Below are 22130 nucleotides of genomic sequence, written 5' to 3'. Positions count from 1 at the left end.
TCCTCTCTTTCACTTTTGGTTCTTCAATACTCCGTCTATAACCTTTTACTTCTTGCTCACACGTCCACCTCGCGTGCGGTCGTTTATTTTAGTTTTGTGCCCTCGGGCGCGCAACGAGGATCGAGAAACGTGGAGCATTCGACCAAGAACGATACACGAATTCGTGGCGTTCTCTCGATGCTTCCACCCGCGCACGTAATATCGACGCTTACGAACAAGCGAACAGCGCGTGTGTGAATGGACGAAGAATCCATTTCCAGATAAATAAACCCAAAAAGTTTCGAGGCTCGGTGCATCTGATGCTGACGAGTCTCTCTTATCCGGCTATTTTCTTATTTCTAGGCCACATTTTTCATCCCTTTTCTTACGAGATTTTTCCTCGTCATGTTGGCTTCTTGCACCAAATTACTTGAGTGTAAACAGTCCCCGGTGATCGTCTCGCTTTTATCGTCTTTCCTCTACGAAACACTGCGTGTCTCTTTCTATCGACTAAAGATTTTAAACGACGTACAATAAGGTTCGTTCTTTTTTAGTTACGCTGAAAATAGACGCCGAACGCGTTTCATTAGTTTCATTAATCCTCGTTTGAAAACATAGCTGCACGAGGGACATTGTTTTTTCCACGTGTTCTTAAACGAACTCAACAATTGTCTCGGTTTGCCGAACGTGACTCGGCAAGACCGTGTGGATTATGCGCGAGAGTTACACACACCCGGACGCGATGGAATAAAAATGTAAGAATTTCTAGCTGCTCGCTGGGGCTTTTGATCCCCGAACGATGAGACGCGACGAACGACAATTTTTCGTGACGGGCCCCCGCTGCTGGGCCCGCCAGAACAGAGCCTGCGAGGTGAGGCTGAACACGTGAGATTCATATCGTTCTCGAGGATTTCATTCTTCTCTACTTTTCGTCTCTTTTTTCTCCACACAAATCCAAAAAAACCTGAACACACGCACACTCGTACGTCGCCCACCCGCTCACGGAGCCCGTGAAATGCACGACCGAGTCTTCCGTCTTCGAGAGAGTAAATGAGATAAAGGAGGATAGTCAAAAGTGTAGATATGGAAAGGACGTAGCGAGTGCGAGGGAGATCCGAGAGGAAAAAGGGAGAAGGAAAAAGTCGGATATCTCGTGTAAGATGCCGATCGTATAGTTGAGCTCGCGCTCTTCACTACGTGTCTTGTGTACGAAGAGATCCCTGCGGACGCATCCATCCTCCAGGATGCACAAATATAGCTTTCCCGCTCATTTTTATTTCAAGACCTCCGCACAGCACGCACACGGCACACAATCTCATCGCAGCTGCCATTGCTCAGCGCTAGATGCGAATGAATTTATAAATAATCGTAGGGCCAGACGAAAGATCTCGTAGTATCACTGCGAACAATGATTCAGTTCGAAATACAACTTTGCTTAATGTAAGATCAGAAATGCAGTTTTGGGTCAGTTGACGAATCAACGATGCTCGTCGCGATCATGATCGCCGAGTCGAAGTTGCCATTTACGGAGCTTTCGCGAGCAGCGTCGGTGTGCGAATGAGCTACGAATTTTTCCACTCGGCGACTCTGCATCACTTGACGCACATCAGTTGCTGAGCGTTTAAATTTTCGATTCTCCTGCCAGCGAGATTTTAGCGCCCATTCGAATAAGCAAATTCTCATTAGTGTGGAACTTTTGAGTTTTTTAACACTCTGTTATATTCAGATAATTTGTGCAGCTCGTTTCCACAGGAGTTTTACAATCGAAAGGATTTAATTTCTACTCCTTAAACCTGTCACTTGACGCGGGCGAGAAGTATTCGTACGAGTACGCACACGTGGGGTTTGTACACAGGAAAAAACGAGTATTGCCTCTATAAACAGTGCACATAAGATCGCCTCTTATTTCATCGATTTATTCGTAATATGGCCTGCTCTCGAAGCGGGATTACGTTGCAACCTTCGACTTACGTGCATGTGCTCTCATACCGCATTAGGCTTCGCGTGCATGCGTTTCCCTGTTGCCATCTCGCACACACACACACACACACACACACACACACACACACACACACACACACACACACACACACACACACACACACACACACACACACACACACACACACACACACACACACACACACACACACACACACACACACACACACACACACACACACACACACACACACACACACACATTCTCTTACGGCAGAACGATGAGATAACTATAGACGCAAGATACGTTTAATTGCCGAGAGAGCGTCGACCACGCGAGAGTTCACTTTCTTTCGTGCTTTCTTGGGGGGCTCCCCGTGCGCATGCATGCTTGGAAAGAGAATCTCGTATTCGCTTATACGCTCACTCGCTCACGGGGCCTTTAACAATTTGCTGTGCGAGCGATATACGCGCGAGAGACGGATAAGGATCTGCGCGGATCTGTGGACGGGCAAATAGCCGGAGAGTGGGGAAAGTTCGTAGGAAAAAGAGGCCGGGATATAGAGAAACGAGAGCATTCGCTATTGAGCAAAGAAGATCCGTGCGGAAAGCACGGGTCGTAATATGGCATTCCAGGCAGCCTCTCTCCCTCATTTTCTTCTCGTTTTTCCCTCCCGCGTTTCTCCCCGCGATCTCCTCCCTCGTATATATTCTTCTTTGCAAACTCTCCGTCTCTTTTCTTATTTCAGTTATTATTCCAAGCTCTCCGTACCAGTTATTACTCTTCCGCCTTTCATCATTTATATTTATCCCTCGAGACTTGCACGTTTTTGTTAGAGCAACCAGCGCCATCTTTGCTCCTCGTTTCGTCTCGGCGATCTCTAACGCCGAACACACGACGATGTTAGAATCTCTCCAGGCCCTGGGACCTACTCACTCTGGCCTGCTGCTGGGTACTCCAATTTTCGGCGGGAACTTCGCGATGCCATTTTCTCCCGACGCACGTCCACGGGAGCCACTCGAATTGAGTTTTTTTTTTCAATTCACCGCAAAATAACGATGTCAATGGGAAACCACGAATTCGAAGGGGCGCGACATACGGCCAAACAGACCGGACGCGTTATTTCTCCGACGTTTTCACGAATCTACTTTACTTGCAAGCGAATATATGTTTTGTGTTCGACTTGTACAGTTGAACAGGAATTCCTCTCTCTCTCTCTTGTTTTCTTCCCCTTTTCGCTTCGAAAACATAATTTTCCAATTATAATCGCATTATGTACGCGCCCGCTGAATCGTCGAGGAAGTGGTTGCATATTGTACATGTGTAATATACTGCGCGAGGGGACGAAACAGAAGAGAGAATTCTCGTTGCGTGGCTATTGAGGTCGTGAACGCTTTACTGAGAACCTAAATCAGGCATTTTGTATACGATTGATGCACAGAAGGCTCTCTGTCTCGTCTTTCCTTGTCAATATTTTAGATGACGTTTGCAACGTTGGAGTCCAACGAAATGATGTAAAAAAAATTCCAGTTATTCTCCAATTTCGCTCCTTGCCGAATTTACAATTCGTAGTTTTTGAACTTACACCGATGCTTCGTGAAACAAAGAATTGGTGAATTGCAAATGTTCTTTTCGTTCATTTCGTTGGACTCGAACGTTGCAAACTTCAGCCTCGTTATTTTAGTCATCCATGAAGTTTCGATTATCGTTGTTGCACCTTGAAAGAAAGTTGATTCCAATGAGCGTACATCGAAAACAATTTTTTCGCATTGCTATCGTTCCGAATACCAATTGAATTATTCTTACGAATTGAATTCGTTCCTTCGTTAAATTAATCATCCTCTGATTATTTAGTCCTGAGCATGATAATTTGGGAAAAGGAGCAAAAGCAGGGAAAAAATTTTCATCGATTTTCATATTTCGAGCCTAAGTTCAAAGATTAAAAAAAAATTGTTTCCAGTGAACCGCGTGAACCGGTGGAAATCGTTGAGAATTTCCAAAATCGAATTCGTCATTCGTATTCCAAAGTAACTTGATTTTTTTTTTTTTTTTTCATTACTCCATTTAGTTATTTTATAGAATAATTAGTCCTAAGATTGTAATTATTATGACTCGACTACAAAAGCGGTTGGACAACCGCTCGCGGTGCTTCGATCGCGATTATTTATTTGATTGCTCACTCCATTGATACCCGATTTCGTTGGCCTCGTGCGCTCGCGACAATGAACTTGGTTCTTCGGCACGAGCAGACAAAGTGCATTAAACGAAAGGAAAATAAATGTCATGATGTATACAAGTATTTATGTACAAAGAAAGTTGAAAGGGAGCGAGGGAGAGGGAAAACGAATGCAGCGAAGATCGAAAGAGACTCGGCGGCGAACGAACTCCGGATCTCAAGGGTGTGCGCGGGCGAAAGAGCCGAAAAAGATCGAGCGATCTTTCTCTCTGGCTGTAGGAGAGACACGATCGCGAGTGGGGAAAGAGTAATGACACACCACGGGATCTGCGTGGGGGCCAGTGATTGCAAGAGAAGGAAAGAGAGAGAGAGAGAGGAACGAAAACTCGTCGCGAGAGTTTCGGGACAAGGTTAGTGTGCCGGCCACGCTGGTACATTCGGCTTGGCAAGTATTCGTGTATCCAACGAAAAAATAAAAAGGAGCGAGAGAAGAAGAAAAAGAAGGGAACCAACAGACGAGATTCTCGCGCCGAGATCAATGATCCGATATTCATGTTTTCCTCTCTACTCTATACCGAGATATGCCTTAGATGCTGAACGAGAGATTCCCCTAAACGAAACTTGCGAAAAACGAAACTCCGCTGAGAGCCCCGCTGCATTACATACCACTCGTGTGAACGGGCTCGAGTGTCCAACCAAATGTGGGCGGAGTGTGCAAATATCAATAGCTCCGAGCATGAATGATGGCAGAAGAAAAAATCTGTAAAACTTTCGAACGCGATGAAAGAATCTGTCAGCAATAATACACGCGAATAAATACTCTTGACTCGTTGTTAAAATCGATGATTCAAGAGCCACTCTGATATTGATCCGAAGGCAAACTCATTATCGTATACCATTGAGCTAAAATACAAAATTACTCATTTCTACGGATTGTAACCAAGACTATTTCAGAGACCCTGGTGAATGAGAACGCCGAATCTCGTTAGTTGTTTAATTGTAACACGAGTGGTATCGTCATCAATCTAGAATTTGGAAGAATATGTTTTGCACAGACTTTCGAAAGAGGACGCTCAATCATCAATCGAAGCGGTCAAATAATGCATTCATCAACGGCACAATTATTTTTGATTACCGGAGGCTAATTTAATTGAATTTCATTCAGACTTGACGTGTTGAGGAGATGGCATTTTTTTATAAGATAGAAACCAATAATTTTGATGCGACATACGTCGAGCACCCAGCGCCTCAGGCAACAATTGTCCAAATATGAACACGAAGGAGAGATCCTGTGGCTACTCGGCCAGTGGGGTGCGCACCCCTTTTCGGGGATGATTCGCTTCCCTCGTATATACACTCTGACAAGGGGTGCGTTATACCCTCGATCATTCTGACGAATCTGATCGCAAAGCATGGGGGACCAACTGCTCGGTCATATTTGTATGTATGCGTATATTTATCTACAAAGAGAGAGAGAGAGAAAATTTATCATCAGATCAAAATTCGTCTCCAGGACAAGCCACATTCATCCTTTGACCATTCCCATCGATGGTCATCTTCAGTCCTGACCATTCGGCTGGAATTTGTAATTGTAATATTTTTCTAGAAGTTTTTTTGCATTTTTCAATTGAAATGAATTTGGGACGCATGGACGTGGCAAATTATTTTTGCTTAAAGATTTGAATTCTCGTGTGCAGTTTCTGCAAGCTGTTCTCGTTAATGAAGAGCAGTAATTATTATCGTACGGCTTATTTTCGACAATGGAAGTATAACGAGCGCGAACCTCTGACCAGGCACCGGGGAATAATAGTTTTTCGATTAAAATTATCGCAACCGCTCGGAGAAATAAGGCGTGCGAAGAGTTTTCAATCTACAGCGTGTTCGTGTGTGCTGAAATACCGTTACATTCCGGCATTCTAATGGAGCGGAAAAAAATCTCGCGAGCCTATAAACGTAGTAGAACCCCAGTATATCGTTTCCTGAAGAAAAGAAAAAAAAAAAACATCGGATTGTGAGCCGAGTATTTCCGAGAAAATCATTACGAAATACACGCTCATTTCTGACTTCGATTCTTCTCGACAAACGCCGTTTACCAGTACAATTTTTATGCCCGATTCGGAAACTCGGTCTACGTTTTACTTGGGATTCACAGCTGAGCCAAGAGCGAATATTTTCATCGTCAACCCCAACAAAAGATGGACAAATATCGCAGATTTTCGTGCTCTCGTCCTGTTTTCTAAAAGCCCAAAAAAAAAAACACTAAATTTAGTTATCCAACAAATAAAAGAATACGCTAGGAAAGTATTAATATCGAGTTACGAAAACCTGTCGAATCCATCAAGAGAAGCTACAACAAGTAACCAGGTCAGTGTTCAAAGCGAGTAACCATTTCGCAAATCTTCTCTCGGACGTTAAAAATTCTCGACCCTTCTCATATTCCCCGTTTCTCCTGTCGCGCAATCCTGCTGCCGCAGTCGACGCAATTAAAACCTTTGGCATACGTGAGTAGCCATACAAACATAGTTGTACGTATACGCGAACCGACCACATACAGGAGATAACCAGCTCCGAGGCCATTGCTCTCCGAAGAGGCTTTGTGAAAAAAAAGAAGAAGAAGAAGAAGAAAAAATCCAAATCTTTTTGCCTAATGGTCTTTTCTCACGCGACCGAAGAAGCTTTGTGCTGAAATTCCTCCTTTTTTAGCACGCTCTCTATCCCGGTCGCACCTTTCGGCATTGGTACTCGTGCTGGTATCCTGCACAGCGATTTCTATATCCGAAGTCCTCCCCCCCTTCTACACACGATTATTTATAATCACTATGATCATCACGTAACAAGTTTACAGCTCTCATCTGCGCAACGATACTTTTCATCCTACGACGCACTTATCAATTGACAGTTTATTATTCTCACCATGAAAATCGTTGTTTTATCGTCGATCATATTCGATCGCAATTATCCGCTAATGCTCCTCTCCTTTCCGAGTCGCACGCCCACGCGTTTTCTTCATCCGATCGTTGCCACTTTTGCACAAGGCTACGTGGTATAAATACAGTTCGAAACTTTCCGAGAATCCCGAGATTCTCTTAGCCTCCCAGCTCTTTCTTTTCCTACCTCTTTCTCCCTCCTTCCCGCACCCGAACCGTACCACCGTACTCGACACACTATATCTGTACGCTCCGTAACAGGTTTACACCCATACTCGCGAGCAACGTACCCCCCGTTGCACACCGAGAAAACACTCCGATCTTCCATAACACCGTAGACACTACGTACCATTTTGACCCCGGACGAGACGATTACACACATGCGTATGCTAAAAGTAACAAAAAACACATTCGTCTGTCCCTTTTCGCTTCGCGTACTCTCCCCCCTCCGCTCAGCTATTCCTAGGAGAAACAACACGCTTTTGGATCGTCTGATTTTCACTCGACGAGATTCTCCCTCCGTAACAGGTTACGCGCACCCATATTTCGCACCCACGTATGAAAGTACATGAATGCGCGCGTGAGCAGTGCGATCGGATGCATATGCGCCCGGGAGACTGACTCTTGGTTCGTTTCGTCCAAGGATTCGTTGATTCGTTAAGTTTTTATTGTACCTTATTATACCGCTGAGAAAACTGGCCGAAGTCAAGAAGTACAGTGTACCAGTAATATGGCGGGTGCAAATTAACGAACAACCAAAATCACAAGGGAGGATAAGAGTAAATTTAAAAACGTGGCGATGAAGCTACGTTAACATCAGAATAATATGTAAATAAGAAGAAAAATAGAGTACAGGTGAAAATTTAGGTAAAAATGTAGAGTAAAAGTACGCAAATGAAGCTAAAACTAAAGCTGAGAATAACACCAAAAATGAAAATAAGAACGTGACAACATGAGAATATAAATAAGGAGCTAAGAAAAATTGAGTAAGTTGCAAAATCGCACGGAATTTAAGCAAGTGAATAATGAAAATAGCAACACGAGGCAACATCGGTAGAAAAATATCAGGGAGAGTAAAAGAGTAAAAAGAATGAGTGGGCAATGAGAATATATCTCATGTCCAATGTCCTACTCCGACGTTAACTTACAATAGTGAGTTCTAGGACGATGTAGCCATTTCACTCTCTCTCGTTGTTCTGTGCTCTCCGTTTTTATTTCTTCGCCGTCGGCCACATCGTGCTGGCACCTCTCGATCGTGCTACGAAGATGCCAGTATCATATTTTGTTCGATCATATACGCGCCGGTCGCACTTATTTGTATACACACGTAAACACTTGGGTGTATCTTCACTGTCGATAGTAACGGTGATTCGCCGAAAGTGAGATCACACTCTCCGGATTATCGTATCGCATGACACGCTCGTTACGCTCGTGTGGCTACGCGCGTATGCGCGGGTACTTTCATGTATTCTCGACGAATGATCGATTCATTGATAGAATTTTCGTCGCGGAATTTCGCCATGATCAGGCCTAAAAAGACGGAGATAGAGGTCGAAATCACCTGCGTGCCTCCAATCAATGGCTTTCGTAGAGCCTTCACGAATACAGCGGATTGAGCTTTCTTTGGGCTTAATCGTCGCATGTTTATTTTTTATTCAACGTGGCTACATCCGTTATCGATTTTCTATGCAAAGCACGCGCCACCGGATACGTCACACGCTCGTATATCCATATATTTCTTGCTTTCTATACCGCAGGAAGTGTTAACTCTTCTCTTGTCCCTCAACGAAAAATCCGTTATGCCAACGCAGCAGGTTGATTCTCCAGCGATCTGTCAGTCCGAGCTATCGGTCACCAGGGCGATGACTTTTTCAATATCTCTGTATACTTATTCTCTCGTATTTATACACGCCTTTCGCACATCTTTGCACCGAGTAGAAATCCGCTTCGCACCTTTTTATTTCTCCTCTTAATCCGACACTGAAACGTCGGAAATCCCAGTGATAATCGAAACGGCGATTCTCTTTTGTGACTCGACACTCGATGTGCGAGAGGAAATTATTGCGCGAGGGAAGAGAGGAAACGTGGAGGCCGGAGGATCAGACGGATTTGTGCTGTCTCAAACGATTCCTTATCCTCACTTTGCGAGAACTTAAAAATCTTCCCGGTCGATCTTCCCGACGACGTTGCACCTCGACTGATGAATATGCAGATTATTTTCAATTCGAGATTCTTCTTGTCAGGGAATTTCGAAGATTTGTTTTTCAGCTTTTCTATCTGGTGTTCTTTGATCGAGGAAAATGGCCGAACGTCGAACGATTACTTCGTCAACTGCTGTTTCAGCCTGGAAACCAAATATTGGAATGTCATTTGCTCTATTGAGTTGTTCGAGTTCTCGTACCCAGCAGTCACTAATTCTGGGATTCTGGCTTCTATTTCGAGATGGAAAAATCGATTTTTTCTATGACTATAGTTTGCAATGTTGAAGTCCAACGAAATGATGTAAATAAACTCTCGAATGATTCCACTAAATCTCCAGTTTTGTCCATGTTGAATTTAAAATTTGTAGTTTTCAACCTACGCCAATGATTCGTGAAATAAAAAATTGGTGAATTACTAATCTTTTTTCATTTCGTTGGACTGCAACGTTGCAAACTTCGGCGTCGGTTTTTTCTCACACTTGATCGTTGACGAGTGGGAATCTAGAATTTTTTGAGTACACAAATAAGTTGCACTGCATGCTCACGTTTCTATAGAAGAAAATTAGAAAACAAATGATTTCATGGTCGATTTTTACGTTGAATTCTCTTACGTGATATCGCATATCGTTGAATTTCACATCAAAGTTATTCTGCTGATCCGAAATTCAGAAAATTCCCAAGAAAGATAAAATTGAAAGGCAGAAGGATATAATGCGAGAGAAATTTTTTTACGAATTTGTACGTGCTTAAAGGACGTTGCCAAAAGGTCTGCCAATCAGGCATTCGGATGGCTGAATGGATATAATGGCATTTGTGGAAGAGAGAGGGGTGGCTTATGCGACATTTCCTTGAGCCAATATGCGCGGATAAGCTCCTTGAAGCAAAAAAGATTTCGTCGCGTGTGTTTCTTCCTTATGGTGGGACGTTCTCGTAGTTGAAAGCGAGCGCAGGCACCCGACGATTCTTATTCCAATCCAAGGGTCACATCACCGACACATATTGGATTAAGTTTCACCGAGCATATTGTCCCTCCGAAAACATCAAAATGGCTTGCGAGAATCCCGAATTTTTCACGGCCTCAAAAGCCTTTCAACCAAAAAGGCGAACGTGCAAATCTACTTTTTCTTCACCATATCCATTATCGGGACTCCATGATTCGTATAACTTTCAATATACAATTTCCATACCCACCAAAATGAAAAGAAAAATGCAAAAATCTTGATGACAATACCGACAGAAGCATTAACCCTCCGTGGGGTCAAAACCAGGGGTCAAAATGAGCAACTTTAATCTAGAATTTCTAAATTATTGACGCCCGCGAAGAAGCTGATTAAACCATCGCCAGAGTTGTGATTTTTTCCAGTAAAAAATGATTCTTTCTAAAACATGGCCTTTTCACTATTTTTAAAGTCGAATGAAAATCTTTCCCATTATATTTTTATTCGTAAAGGTTCAAACTAATATCCCGAATTTTTATGTGTTATTTGGAACGATACTGCGGCAACGCGTGACCTCGAAGGGTTAACAAACATGAAACAAGATAGTCGAGATAAGCATTAAATATTTGCAGTCGCGCACTGATATTTTAAGTATATCAAAATACTCTCAATACGCGTGTATTCATTACAGAATCCCTAGAAAACATTGACAATCGGCTCAACACTGGCCAACTCTCAGCCTCACTTGGCCGATGTTGCGCCAATTGTGGATGTTTTCTAGGGATTGGAAGCAGCTTTTATTGATCATTTTGAAGGCCAGACATTAACGCCATTGTCGTTCTCCCCCAAGCTATTTCCACGGTGCGGTTATTTCGGAAGCTGCGTGCTTTGAGAGTGCGGTTACCTCGTAAATTTGTTCGAAATAATACAAAGCATAATGACAGATAACTCGGTGTATTCATACTAATTTTACTGGAGCCATGCTCGATTGCAACGATGTCGTAACGGTTCTATAACTCGAATGAATTCGATTGAGATCCCACGGGAGTGCAAAAGTCGCGCGAGTTTCCATTTTCCGTTGAGGACTATTAAATCGTTCGGCGCCACAACGAGGCACAAGCTACTCAATTTCGGGGATTAAAATGTTTTAGTTTGTAGACAGTTTTTTCCGCCGGATAATCGTAAAATGTCACCGGGTGTGCGCGCACGCGGCGGCTCTAAATTCTGCACCGCACACAGCCCCCGCTCCCGTAACCAATTTCGAACTGAATGAAAAATATGCTCTCTTCGTTAAAGCTCGCACACCTGCCTCGTTTTTTCGCGCGTTAAATCGCGCCGCTTCTACCCCGAGCTCGTGCTAATTAAACTTGGCGAATGTGCTCTCGCGCGTGTTTCGTTGCCGCTCGCGTCTCGATCGTCCGCCCTTCAGAGCCACCAGTTTTTCAAGAACGCTGAACGCTCGTCTCGTCCATACAAGCGCCGTTTGTCATCGAGAAGAAAAGGGAAAGTGCTGCTCGACAGTTTAGACCTCCGATCCGCGAGGGCTTTTTAATTACGAGATTTCGCCCCATCAAAACTTATTCTCTCGACGTCGACGAGACCCCTTCATCCCGGGCGCTTGCGACGCTGACATTTTTTCGAGAGGGTAGTAAAAACGAGGAGCGATACGTACAATGATACTCATCCTGGAGATTGGGGACTACGAAAGGGTGGCAAGAGTTACGGGAAGAGAGAGTTAAAAGAAGAGACGGTACTGGCGCTCGCGTGACCGGAACGAGTGGCCATAGGTCAGTTAGGAGGGCGACACGCTCCTCCGAGCCGCCTCCACGCGCATTCGTCGTATAGCTGCGGCGCTCACAAATTCTGTGTCGATGTGCCAATCTCTCATTTTTCCTCTTGAAGACCACCCCGGCGTGTCGACCATTCGTGTCGTTAAATCCGTAATCTCGGGCTTTGATCTCGCCTAACCCTCTTTACACTCTCTCCGTTCCACTTTTCTTTTTCCGCATACATTTGAATCGGCAGTTTATCATTGTTTCAGCACCGATTCATCGAGCCCGTGAACCCTTGATACGAAATTATTTTCATTTTCAATACGCACGGGGAGGATTGGCGGGATGGAGACTTTATTGAGATCCGGTAAAATTTTTTTTTCGTTTTCATACTCTCGTCCCAGAGAAAACGCTTCTGCGAATAAGATTGCGCGCGAGTTCACCAAAATTAGGGGGTACTCGTGGAAAGCGACGGGACATTTGGAACGCGACCAGGAAGAGAAACTTTTTTGACATTTTATTTGCAGTGGAAGGAATTCGCCCTTTTGCTTGGAGTTAATTCGGGCCTGCGGAAGGAGGGGCCGCACCACAGGTACATTTCCAAGGATCGATCGGGAACGCGGGTTGGAAAATAAGTGAATAAAAAAAAGCAAATTACTGAGCGAGTGAGCTTGCGAGGCTTTTCTCAATGTGATTGATGGGAATTGAGTCCTGCGAGTCCGCGGGGTGACTTCGAAATCCGTTTACCAATTGTATATAAGCATATAGAGTACAGGCTGGCCGGGGTATATATCGAGTCTGGCAATAAAAATCGAGCCTCTTTTTGTCCGCGGGGACGACAAAAACCGAACGGCTTCGGTCTCCAGGTTTCTCCTGGTGGAATCGAGGAAAAATAAGGCTGTTTTAGAGAAAAAAATGGTAGAATCGTTTGCCTCTGTTTCGTGAATGCGAGCGTTGAACGAGGGTCGCGGAAGAGAAACTCCCCGCCCTTTCTCCTTCTGGCTGCGCGCACGAGGAGAAGCCAATGGGGGCAAAGAGTAGGGAAAAATATTTTCACCGGGAGGCGAAAACGTGTGCGGGCGAGAACGGGAATGGAAGTAAAAAGAAGCGGAAGAAACGTTCGCTGCACACATTCTTTCGAGCGAAACGAACGACTCGCTAATAAATCTTTGAGCTTGAAATTCAGAAAATTCGGGATCTCTCGCGCTTCCTCCCGCCTATTCTTATACTCTTCATCACAAATTCAGCCTTTTACCCTATATTTATATGAGCACCGCACCGCCAAAACGACATTATCACTCGCATTAAATAGTCTCGGTCACCTTTGCTCAACGCTTTTTTCTTTCATTTTCAATCCCCCACTTTTTCTCTCTCATTTGCTTCACGCGTCTCCCCGCATAGTTTCCTCCTCTTCCTTCGACCCTCTTACCGCCCCCTCGACTCTCCCTCTGGCTTCCTCTTTCCGCTTACTCGTATACGCGTAATGGGAATATTAATGGAGCGTGCGGTGTACTAAAGGACTATTTGTAGGAACGAAGGGTGTCTGCCTTATATAATAATATATGTGTACATTAAGCGTGTATATATGTAATTATGTAGACATTTTTTTTCGTCTCTTTCTCTGTCACACCAGTGTCTACCCCATCGGCCATGCACCCGATTTCGCGCGAAAATAAAGTCCCTTGGGTGTCTCTCCCGCCGCCCTCCTGTCGCACGCCATATAAAAGCGAAATTAGGGTTCGCTGAGAGTGTCGCTTTCAGGAATATCATTAGAGGAGAACACTTTTCGGATCTGCGAGGAGCATTGAAGCCTCCTTAAATCGAGATCATTTTTACGCGAACTCGCCTAAGTAAGCGCTCGTCCGACTTTTCCGTATTAGCAAATCCAAGTGTGTTTTGTTTCGACTGAATCGTAAAGATGTTTGGGACAACAAGGTATTTATTCTGGAAAGTTCAAGCTCATTTTTCTGCCGGTTCAAATGTTTGCTCGTTCGTAAAGACGTTGTGAAAATTTTTCTTGGGAATTTTTTCTCGTGAAAATTTTATTTCCCCCGGATACGCTCATAAAAATATCTTTTAAGATCAATTTCTTCTGTACAGAGCTCGAAGCTCCTCCAAAATGTCGAAGGATTTTCCATTTTACGCTCAAGAATTCCGCGCCTTGTCTAGCACTCCATTCACCGCGGGGAGGGATTTTTGGATCGGTTTAAAAGACGCGTCAAATTGAAAGAAAAATGCGAGCTCGTGTCCCTGTAGAATTTATAAATACACGAAATACAGAGATGTATTGCCAGGGTGAGAAGCAGAGGCGAGAGCTTCGCTGCGCGATCGTAAAAGGTTTGAAAGTGTTGTTATATATCCATGACACCGTAATTTCCGTTCCATTCGTGTCGTTATACGTCTCACGAAAATGACTTCGTCGGACGAGGAGGAGGACGACGACAACGACGACGACAAGAGAACGAGAACGACGATCCATAACCAGCTCAACGATACTCCACTTGCGTTATAATTTTAGCTACGAATCTCCTATGTATATATTTCAATACATCTTCGTGTTGAGTGTTCCTGAAACTTTTCAGCTACGAAGGCACACATTTATAGACACTCTCAGACGCGCGCGCACACACACACGCACACATACTGCCTCGTTTGATTGTGTGTGGAATTCTCTGTGTATAGAAAGTCGAGGAAGCTAATCGCATATTTCGTAATCCTCAATCCATCCGAATGCGAAATGGTCGGTGACAATTCTGTATAATTAATTACTTTCACCGTTTTCTGAGTGGCCGGAGGGTCGGTCCATATTTATGACTGAAAATCAATCGATTCAATAATAATTTTTAAAATACGAGAAAACGCGCAGAAAACCTCGTAAATCGTGGCTTCGAAAGCACCGATGAGCGAAGCTTCTCTGCCGGAAGTTCGGACGTTTTTTAAAGAGCAAGGAGATTTAAAAGTTTCCAGGATTCGAGAGAATTCGAAAAAGAAGGACGAAAACTCAAATCGATATTCCGGACACTCCAAAACGTCGCGTGAGCTGCCACTCGCGTTCACCGTTACAACTTGAAAACTTCAGCACTGCTCGAGTCTCCGACTCGAATGAGAAGAGAAAAATAATGAGATTGCGAGCTTTGGAAATTGGAGGGGCGAGAAACGAGAAATACGAAAGAAGATACTTCGAGCGCAAGTTCTCACGAGCGAGTGAACTCGAGGCTCTCCTCCGAGATAGAAATAGAGGCGGAGAGACGCCTCTATAACGAGTGTAATACCCACTTTACTTTCGTGACTTAATGTACGATGTCAAGAGTATATTAAAATAGCTGTAGCACCGCCAGGGCAAAAAGATACGGATAAGACCTGCTGCGCTTGGATGTCTGTTCAAACACATTTCTGTGTACGTATATACGTAAATATTTACATGCGAATATCGTATAATGGATCGTGTGCGCACACACACGTGAACTCCGTGCAGCAGCAAAATGAGTCTGACAGTGGTGTGTAGTATCACAAAAAGAGCCTTAACGAGACACACTCGAACAACTTTAAACTCGGTGTATACAATGTTTCGGTGTGACAGGTCTCGCGGATGCGTATCGCTCTATCGCACTTTGCAACGTACGCGAGTAAACGTGTGATCGTGTTACGAGCGTTCGTGGTTCATGTTTGGTAGCAACGCTACGGTGAATACATCGAAATGTCATAGAATCGTGAATAATGCAGAGCGTTCGCGCTTCTATTGCACTGTTTTCCTTCCATTAAATTCGGTACGCGCGTCCAGAGGAATATATTCGTTTTGAAGCTGCTCGTGGAAACGGCATGATCTCCATTTGGACGTTTGCACCTTTTATACGTTTCGTACTAAATTTTAATCGAGGAGACCTGCTTGACCCTCTTATTTTAAAAGGTTTTTCATTCTTTACACGCGATCCAAAAGTTTCGCGGGATGCCGGCATTAGACGATTCCCAAAATGCTTTTAGCTTCTTCACTATTTTCTTAACGTTTTTCCAGCACTCATCTTTGCTCCTACGAAATAAGAGTTTTGTCGATGGTGAGTCGTGCACAGAAAGGGAAGCAAGAGAGAGAAAGAGAGAGAGAGAGAGAGAGAGAGATACGTGAACGCACAAACACGAGAGCTCGAATTTTCGATTCGGTTTTATCACGAATCGCGAGCGCATCACGGAGACACGAGTTGGCCCTCTAGCTCAACGCTCTCCCGTGTAATCTTGATCCCGGTGAGACTTTCGGGTCAGTGATCTTCCTTCCTCACATTCCCTCCCACCCTCCGTCGAACCGCTCGATTATGTCTGTGGCTGCTTATACATCGATATACGTATGTGCGACACGGAGCTATGCGAGCGAATGCGGCTGTATTCTGTATTCGTATGTGTGTTATCCAAGAACTGTGTGACCCCGAGAATTCTATGCGTATAGCGAACTATGTACGCGCCAAGCGTGTAACTATATATCGATTTTCGTGGTAGGTTTCCATCAGGAGCGTGCCAGGTTGCACCGCACGACTCCGATTATCGAAGTTCTTGTTCGTTCCACCCCCCGCCTCGGAGGCCCCCTTCGCATTCCCTTCGCTCTCGTCCCTCGTCCTGCTTTCGCGAACTTTCTTTTACAAAAAAGGTAAGTGAAGGAGCGATGAGTGATACGAGGCGAAAAAGAAACTGGCATGAGTCGGGGCTTTGACAAAAATGAAATCCGATCGTTCCGGCGAGCGGACGAGCAATCAATTGACTCGCGCGAGGGCGCAGCCCTTATTCTCGTTGCCCTGGCGATTCGAGGTCTCGGAGAAAGTGGAAAATCTACCTCGTTGCGGGACCGAATCGTCGTACAGATTTCACGAGAAACGCTTTCTTCGATGAAGCTGATTAAGATTTTTGCATATTTTTATTATTCAATATCCACACTCATTTACGCTCTTTTTTACCTTTTGTACGCGCATTCGGTGCGGTAATAAATTAGGACGTAAATTATTCCCTTTGCCGGAGTCACTCCGCCCGCTCATTCACTTTTTCTTGCCGGTTTGCTCAGACGATACGTTTTTTTCCCTGGTCACTACCGAGCTCCTCCTGTCGTCGAGCTTCTCCGAGTTTCTCCTCATCTCGAGCAATTCTCAAGCTCCGGAAAGGACGAGAGAAGCCTCCGAGCCGCTCCATCCTCCTCGTCATTTTCTCCCCGTTGGCTCACTCCCGACTCCCTCGGGGAGCAACACGACGAAACCACTCCCTGTGCCTTTACCGTTCCCCGATTGGCAATGCCTGACCCTGTAATTAGGTTTCGCGCTGTCAGTAATGCCATTACCACGGTAAGCATGCAATTTCCCCTCTCTCATCTTCCGTTTCCCCCTCGGAGAGAGGCCCCCGGGCTACCGCCTCTGGCACTAGCAGCCTCCTTCTTAGCAAACTCAGCGTCTTCCTCCTCTCGTCCCACAGTCCCACGAAGATCCTCGACGAAACTGGAAAAAAAAAAAAAAAAAACGATCGAGATTCACGCTTGTTGAGATAAATCTGCTGTCACTGTAAACTAGCATAATATTATGCCGGCGAATATTTTCTAACAACGTGAAATATGAAATCACAAGTGACTTTGCCAACGAATTTCGTTCTCTCGAATTGTGTTCCTCGTTGCAAACGAATTTGGTTCAGAAAAAGAAGTTTGGAAATAACTTTGTTCGTTTGTGCATAGAAACCCGTTTGATCGACGATTTAGTATGAGAATTAATGAATTTTTTGCATCTTTTGTTACAGTGGCCTAGCGATATCGTACGGCGATTGCAGCAGCAGTGGAACGAGCGACATAACAGAGCCAGGATCACCGTGCAGTACGAGCAGCGACGAGGGTGTCGCGATACGTGGCACGGCACCGAGCCCTTTACCGACTTCGCTCAAGCTGGCGCCTACGACGCCTCCCTCGCACAGTGGGACCAGGCCCCAGTGGCCCTGGACCCCGCCTCTCGCTGCGACCGCTTGCTCCACGTACAAGAGGCTCAAGGTGGAACCGGAAGCTGGCACATTGCCGAAGGCCGGTGCCGCTGATCCGACCGCGCGAGGCGATGCCGCCGCCGCCGCCGCCGCTGGCTTGAAGCAGTCGAGCCAATCCGCTTCCGGCAAGATTCATCACAATCATCCGTATCACGAGTCACAGGGAAAAATCACGGAATATTTCAAAGCCCAAATAAAGCCGCAGCAACCGAAGGTGATTATTACAGTTGAAAACTCATGGTCAAATTCATTCCTCGCTTTCGATATTCTCATTAAATCGAGGTTCGCGTGAGCGCTTTTCGCCTACGGAAGATCTATCAAAGTTCTATCATTCATCGGTTTTCGCGTTATGAGTAGACGAATCTAGAGGCGGAGAGATTCGCGAAGAGCCGCGATACTGGCTCGATGCCAAGCATTGAAAAAAAGGGGGAAACACGAGGCGAGCCACGCTCTTGTATACACGCGAATACGACGGTTACAGACTGTTTATATACTGTAAAGAGCAGATAAAAGAATGCCTTAAGCAATTAGATACTGGAAGAGAAAAAAATATGGAATCGAGGACACTGTTTTGTGACTAAAAAGTATTTTATTTATGCCAATGAGTTAATAATCGTCGTACAATTGATCTCGTGGTAAATCCGTTTCTTTATTTTGTTAACAGCTGAAGAAAAGTTCGACGGAGATGTCATTGTTGGCAGCGAAGAATTCCCCGGAATTTCGTCGGCCACCGATAGTGCAGAGGAACAAAGTTGGTTTGGCTAAATACCTCGGTGTCGTATTGCCGAACGGTCGAACGAGTCACGATCGTGAAGTGAGAACGATGACGATATCACCGCCGCCGACGAAAAAACAATCGATCGTAACACCTCGAAACGTTGCGTCGAAATTGGATAAGAAAATGTGCTCGAAGGTGCTCTCCGTAATGCCCTTACCGAGTGACGTCTTATCGAGTATGCCTGGTTGCAAAATATCATCGTTGAGATTGATCGGGGATGCGAGTCCAAAGGCGAGCGGTGTCTCGCCCCCGACGACACCGACACCAGCACTGATGGGCGAGCCGGTTGAGATTGACTTCGACAATGTGTCACCTGCGAAACCGAGCGTCAACGAGAACAACAACTTGACGAACGGCTGCACCAATTTGCGACAAGTTAGCGCCGCCCTTCAAGAACATCCGATTACGAGGTTGGCTTCCGGCCTGCTCGACGTGAGAGAACGAAAAGACGAAACCACGAACGAGCGAGCCGAGGACGACGACGAGGACGAAGATGAGGAGGACGACTCGAGAAGTGGACAATCCAAAGCGACGAGCTCGCCCATTTTATCCGCACCCACCACCATCAGATTCCCTGCCAGGGCACCGGAGAAAAAAGGATCCCGGGGTACCGACAGTGGCATTTGCCAGTGGGACAAATGCGAAGGAAGATTCGAGTGCAGCGGTGCTTTGCTCGAACACCTACAGGTTATAATAATGAGAAATCAAGCCGATTAAAAGTTACACTGAAAATACTGTCGAATATGAATATTCAACGATGACGAATGCTCGTGCCAACTACACGCGTTTATTACACGCGTAATCATTCAATATTGCTTCAACTTTCAGTTGCAAACATTATTTATGAAAATACATAAAAACTCGCGAGGATTGGCTAGTTATTCGCAGTACGCATGCACGTATATAACCACCTGCAAGATTTATCGATCGTAAAACTTTCAACCTCCAATAAAAATAATCGTTCACCATTGAATTAAGAACAGACTCGTAAGAATTTACTTCAATGCTTATCACTCATTGTTGATAATGAAAAAAAAAGTTCGAAATGTTCAACTTTCAATTATGAATTCATCGTATTTATGCATTTCTCATTAAAAAACTCAAACTTTTTCATTGTGAAGTATACGAAGAAATTGCAAGCCATTGAATTCCATGAGTGATTATGTTACGATCGTTAGATGTGGAGGATTGAAACGAGTGTAAATCGAATCTCCAGATTGTTTCCATTTCGTTGACAAAATTATGAAAAACTAATGATGAATTGAAATCTTTCCAGGCTGCCCACATCAACACGCAACAAGGAGGCGACAACTTCGTCTGTCATTGGCAAGGCTGTAAGGTCCAAGGAAGAACATCCTGCTCGAGGAGATGGCTCGAAAGGCACGTTCTATCGCACGGTGGCAACAAACCATTCAGATGTATCGTCGATGGATGCGGCAGTAGATTCAGTTCACAGGTACACCGAGCCTCAATTTACTCTGACTTCACAAAACCACCAAAATGCCCAAAAATCATTTTGGGTGAATGAGAAGTAGTGATGACAAATCCCTTGGAAGTTCTATACAAGTTGGAGACTTCACTTGCATTGGGTTCGGACAAACGAATGAATACGTTTGATCCTTCGATCGGGTATTATAATCGTTGTGTTCTTCATCGTAACGAACCTGCAAAAGTAAGAAATATAAAAAAAGGTTCTTCCTCATATCGACGATGGTGCTCCTCGCATTTCGATGTTCTTTCTCGTCTCGCTCATCATACGCGAACAATTCGCAATCGTTTTCTCTTCGCAAACATACCCACGACGTTTCCTTCGTTTAGCTCATCTTCACGAATTAACAATGTTTTTACAATTTCGTATATTCTTCTGTAACTAATATCCGAATTTATCTTCGACTAATCGATGTTTTTATCTCCCGCATTGATGGATCTTTGTTCCTCCTCGATCACTGCTGCAATTGTTGAATATCACTTTCTTTTCGATTCGTATCTTTTCGATGTTGAACGATTTATGGATGTCCCTGGTAATGTATTTTACGTTTTCCGATGTCTGATAAATTCGACTACTCACCGCTCATCCGAGTGTGAACACTGAGCCAAAAGAACAATCGTCAAAGTTTTTGTTCATTGATGAACAAAAACAATATCGTTTCTCGACCTGTAAAAAAAAAACACGCAGGGCGTCAAGGGATTTCCGTACATTTGTCTCTTGTCTCGGCAATCAACGCTGTCAATTTTTTCTTGGTCACGATCTATGTCAAGACTTTCAGATATCAGTCTGATATCAATTGACGAATGTGTCAATAACGAGTAATCGGTATATTTGTGGTAATCATAAAATTGACACGTGGTTGTTCGATTATCGGTGATGAGGTATCAATTTATGAAAGGATTAGGAACTAGGCAATCTATAGTCTGTGGGGGGGGGCATTTTCCATTAAAAACTGAAATCCATCGCCTTCAAGTATCTGTCATTTGATTTTAATAAAAAATAACGAGGGAATGAAGAGTTATTCGGTCAAATCGTTACTAGAGTATCTATGGAGATTAAGATTCATTAGTTATGCGTGAAGGTCGCTGCTGGAAGACGTCTTTAACTGGAAGATGCCCCGAGTCGTAAGCCTAATCTCAAATAAATGTTCGTTTTCAGACTGCTTTGGAGAGACACGTCAACAATCACTTCAATCAACCAGAAACGAGTAGCAGCAGTGGCAGACGAAGTTGCGAGACTGGTGGTAAACTTGTTAGAAGAAATGGCAAGAAACTGAGGTATCGAAGACAACCGTGGTCAGGTAAGAAATTCATCTTGGTACGACAATTTTGAAGAAAAGAAAAGTTGCTAATGCATCAAGCTTTAAAGGGCAGTTATTTTAAAAATTCATGAAAATGGAAATTTTTCAATTTAACATATGAAATATAGAGAAGAGCCAAACAAGCGTACATTCTTTACTGATGAAATTTTTTATGAAAAAATAACGCTCAAGTTTCTTTTCCAAAGAATTTTTACTAAATTCAATTCCTTCGTCGTCTAATGTTCCTTCTTCACCTACTTTAGCGAGGTTTTTCGATTACATCGATACGGGGATCATGGAAGGTCTGCAACACAGATTGCTCGAATTAGCGAAGACACGAACCCAGGGCCGATTGGCTGAGACTCCAGGAAACTCAATGGCCTTAACTAGTCAAGTGAGTGAAATATTTCATTTATATTAACCAGCATGCAATCGAAAATATTTAAATTATTATTTTTTCCTCATTTTTATCAGGGTTCTGTGGTGAATATTTCATTTCAATGATTTTTTCTTACTTTTCAAGGTTTTAGCAAGAAGAATAGAACTGGACGGAACGACAAAAGTTTTGTTGCGATGGTACCCCGAGGATATGTGAGTATAGAAACGAAGATTAAACGTGCTAATTTCCTAAGCACTT

At 44.2% G+C, this 22130-nt stretch overlaps 1 protein-coding gene across 1 annotated transcript in view; it reads left to right on the top strand.

Moving 5' to 3' along the window:
* Nucleotides 1-22130, top strand: part of LOC122419475 (AE binding protein 2 jing) — a 117742-nt gene that overhangs the window by 87945 nt on the left and 7667 nt on the right. The window contains exons 2-7 of the mRNA XM_043434067.1: nt 17693-18140; nt 18591-19391; nt 19981-20160; nt 21352-21493; nt 21757-21887; nt 22017-22084. Of these exons, the coding sequence (XP_043290002.1) occupies nt 17693-18140; nt 18591-19391; nt 19981-20160; nt 21352-21493; nt 21757-21887; nt 22017-22084 (1770 nt within the window). The remainder of the gene's footprint in view (nt 1-17692; nt 18141-18590; nt 19392-19980; nt 20161-21351; nt 21494-21756; nt 21888-22016; nt 22085-22130) is intronic.

This window comes from Venturia canescens, chromosome 1 (genome assembly GCF_019457755.1).
Source record: "Venturia canescens isolate UGA chromosome 1, ASM1945775v1, whole genome shotgun sequence".
NCBI classification, from domain to species: domain Eukaryota; kingdom Metazoa; phylum Arthropoda; class Insecta; order Hymenoptera; family Ichneumonidae; genus Venturia; species Venturia canescens.
This window is presented reverse-complemented; position numbering and strand designations above follow the sequence as displayed.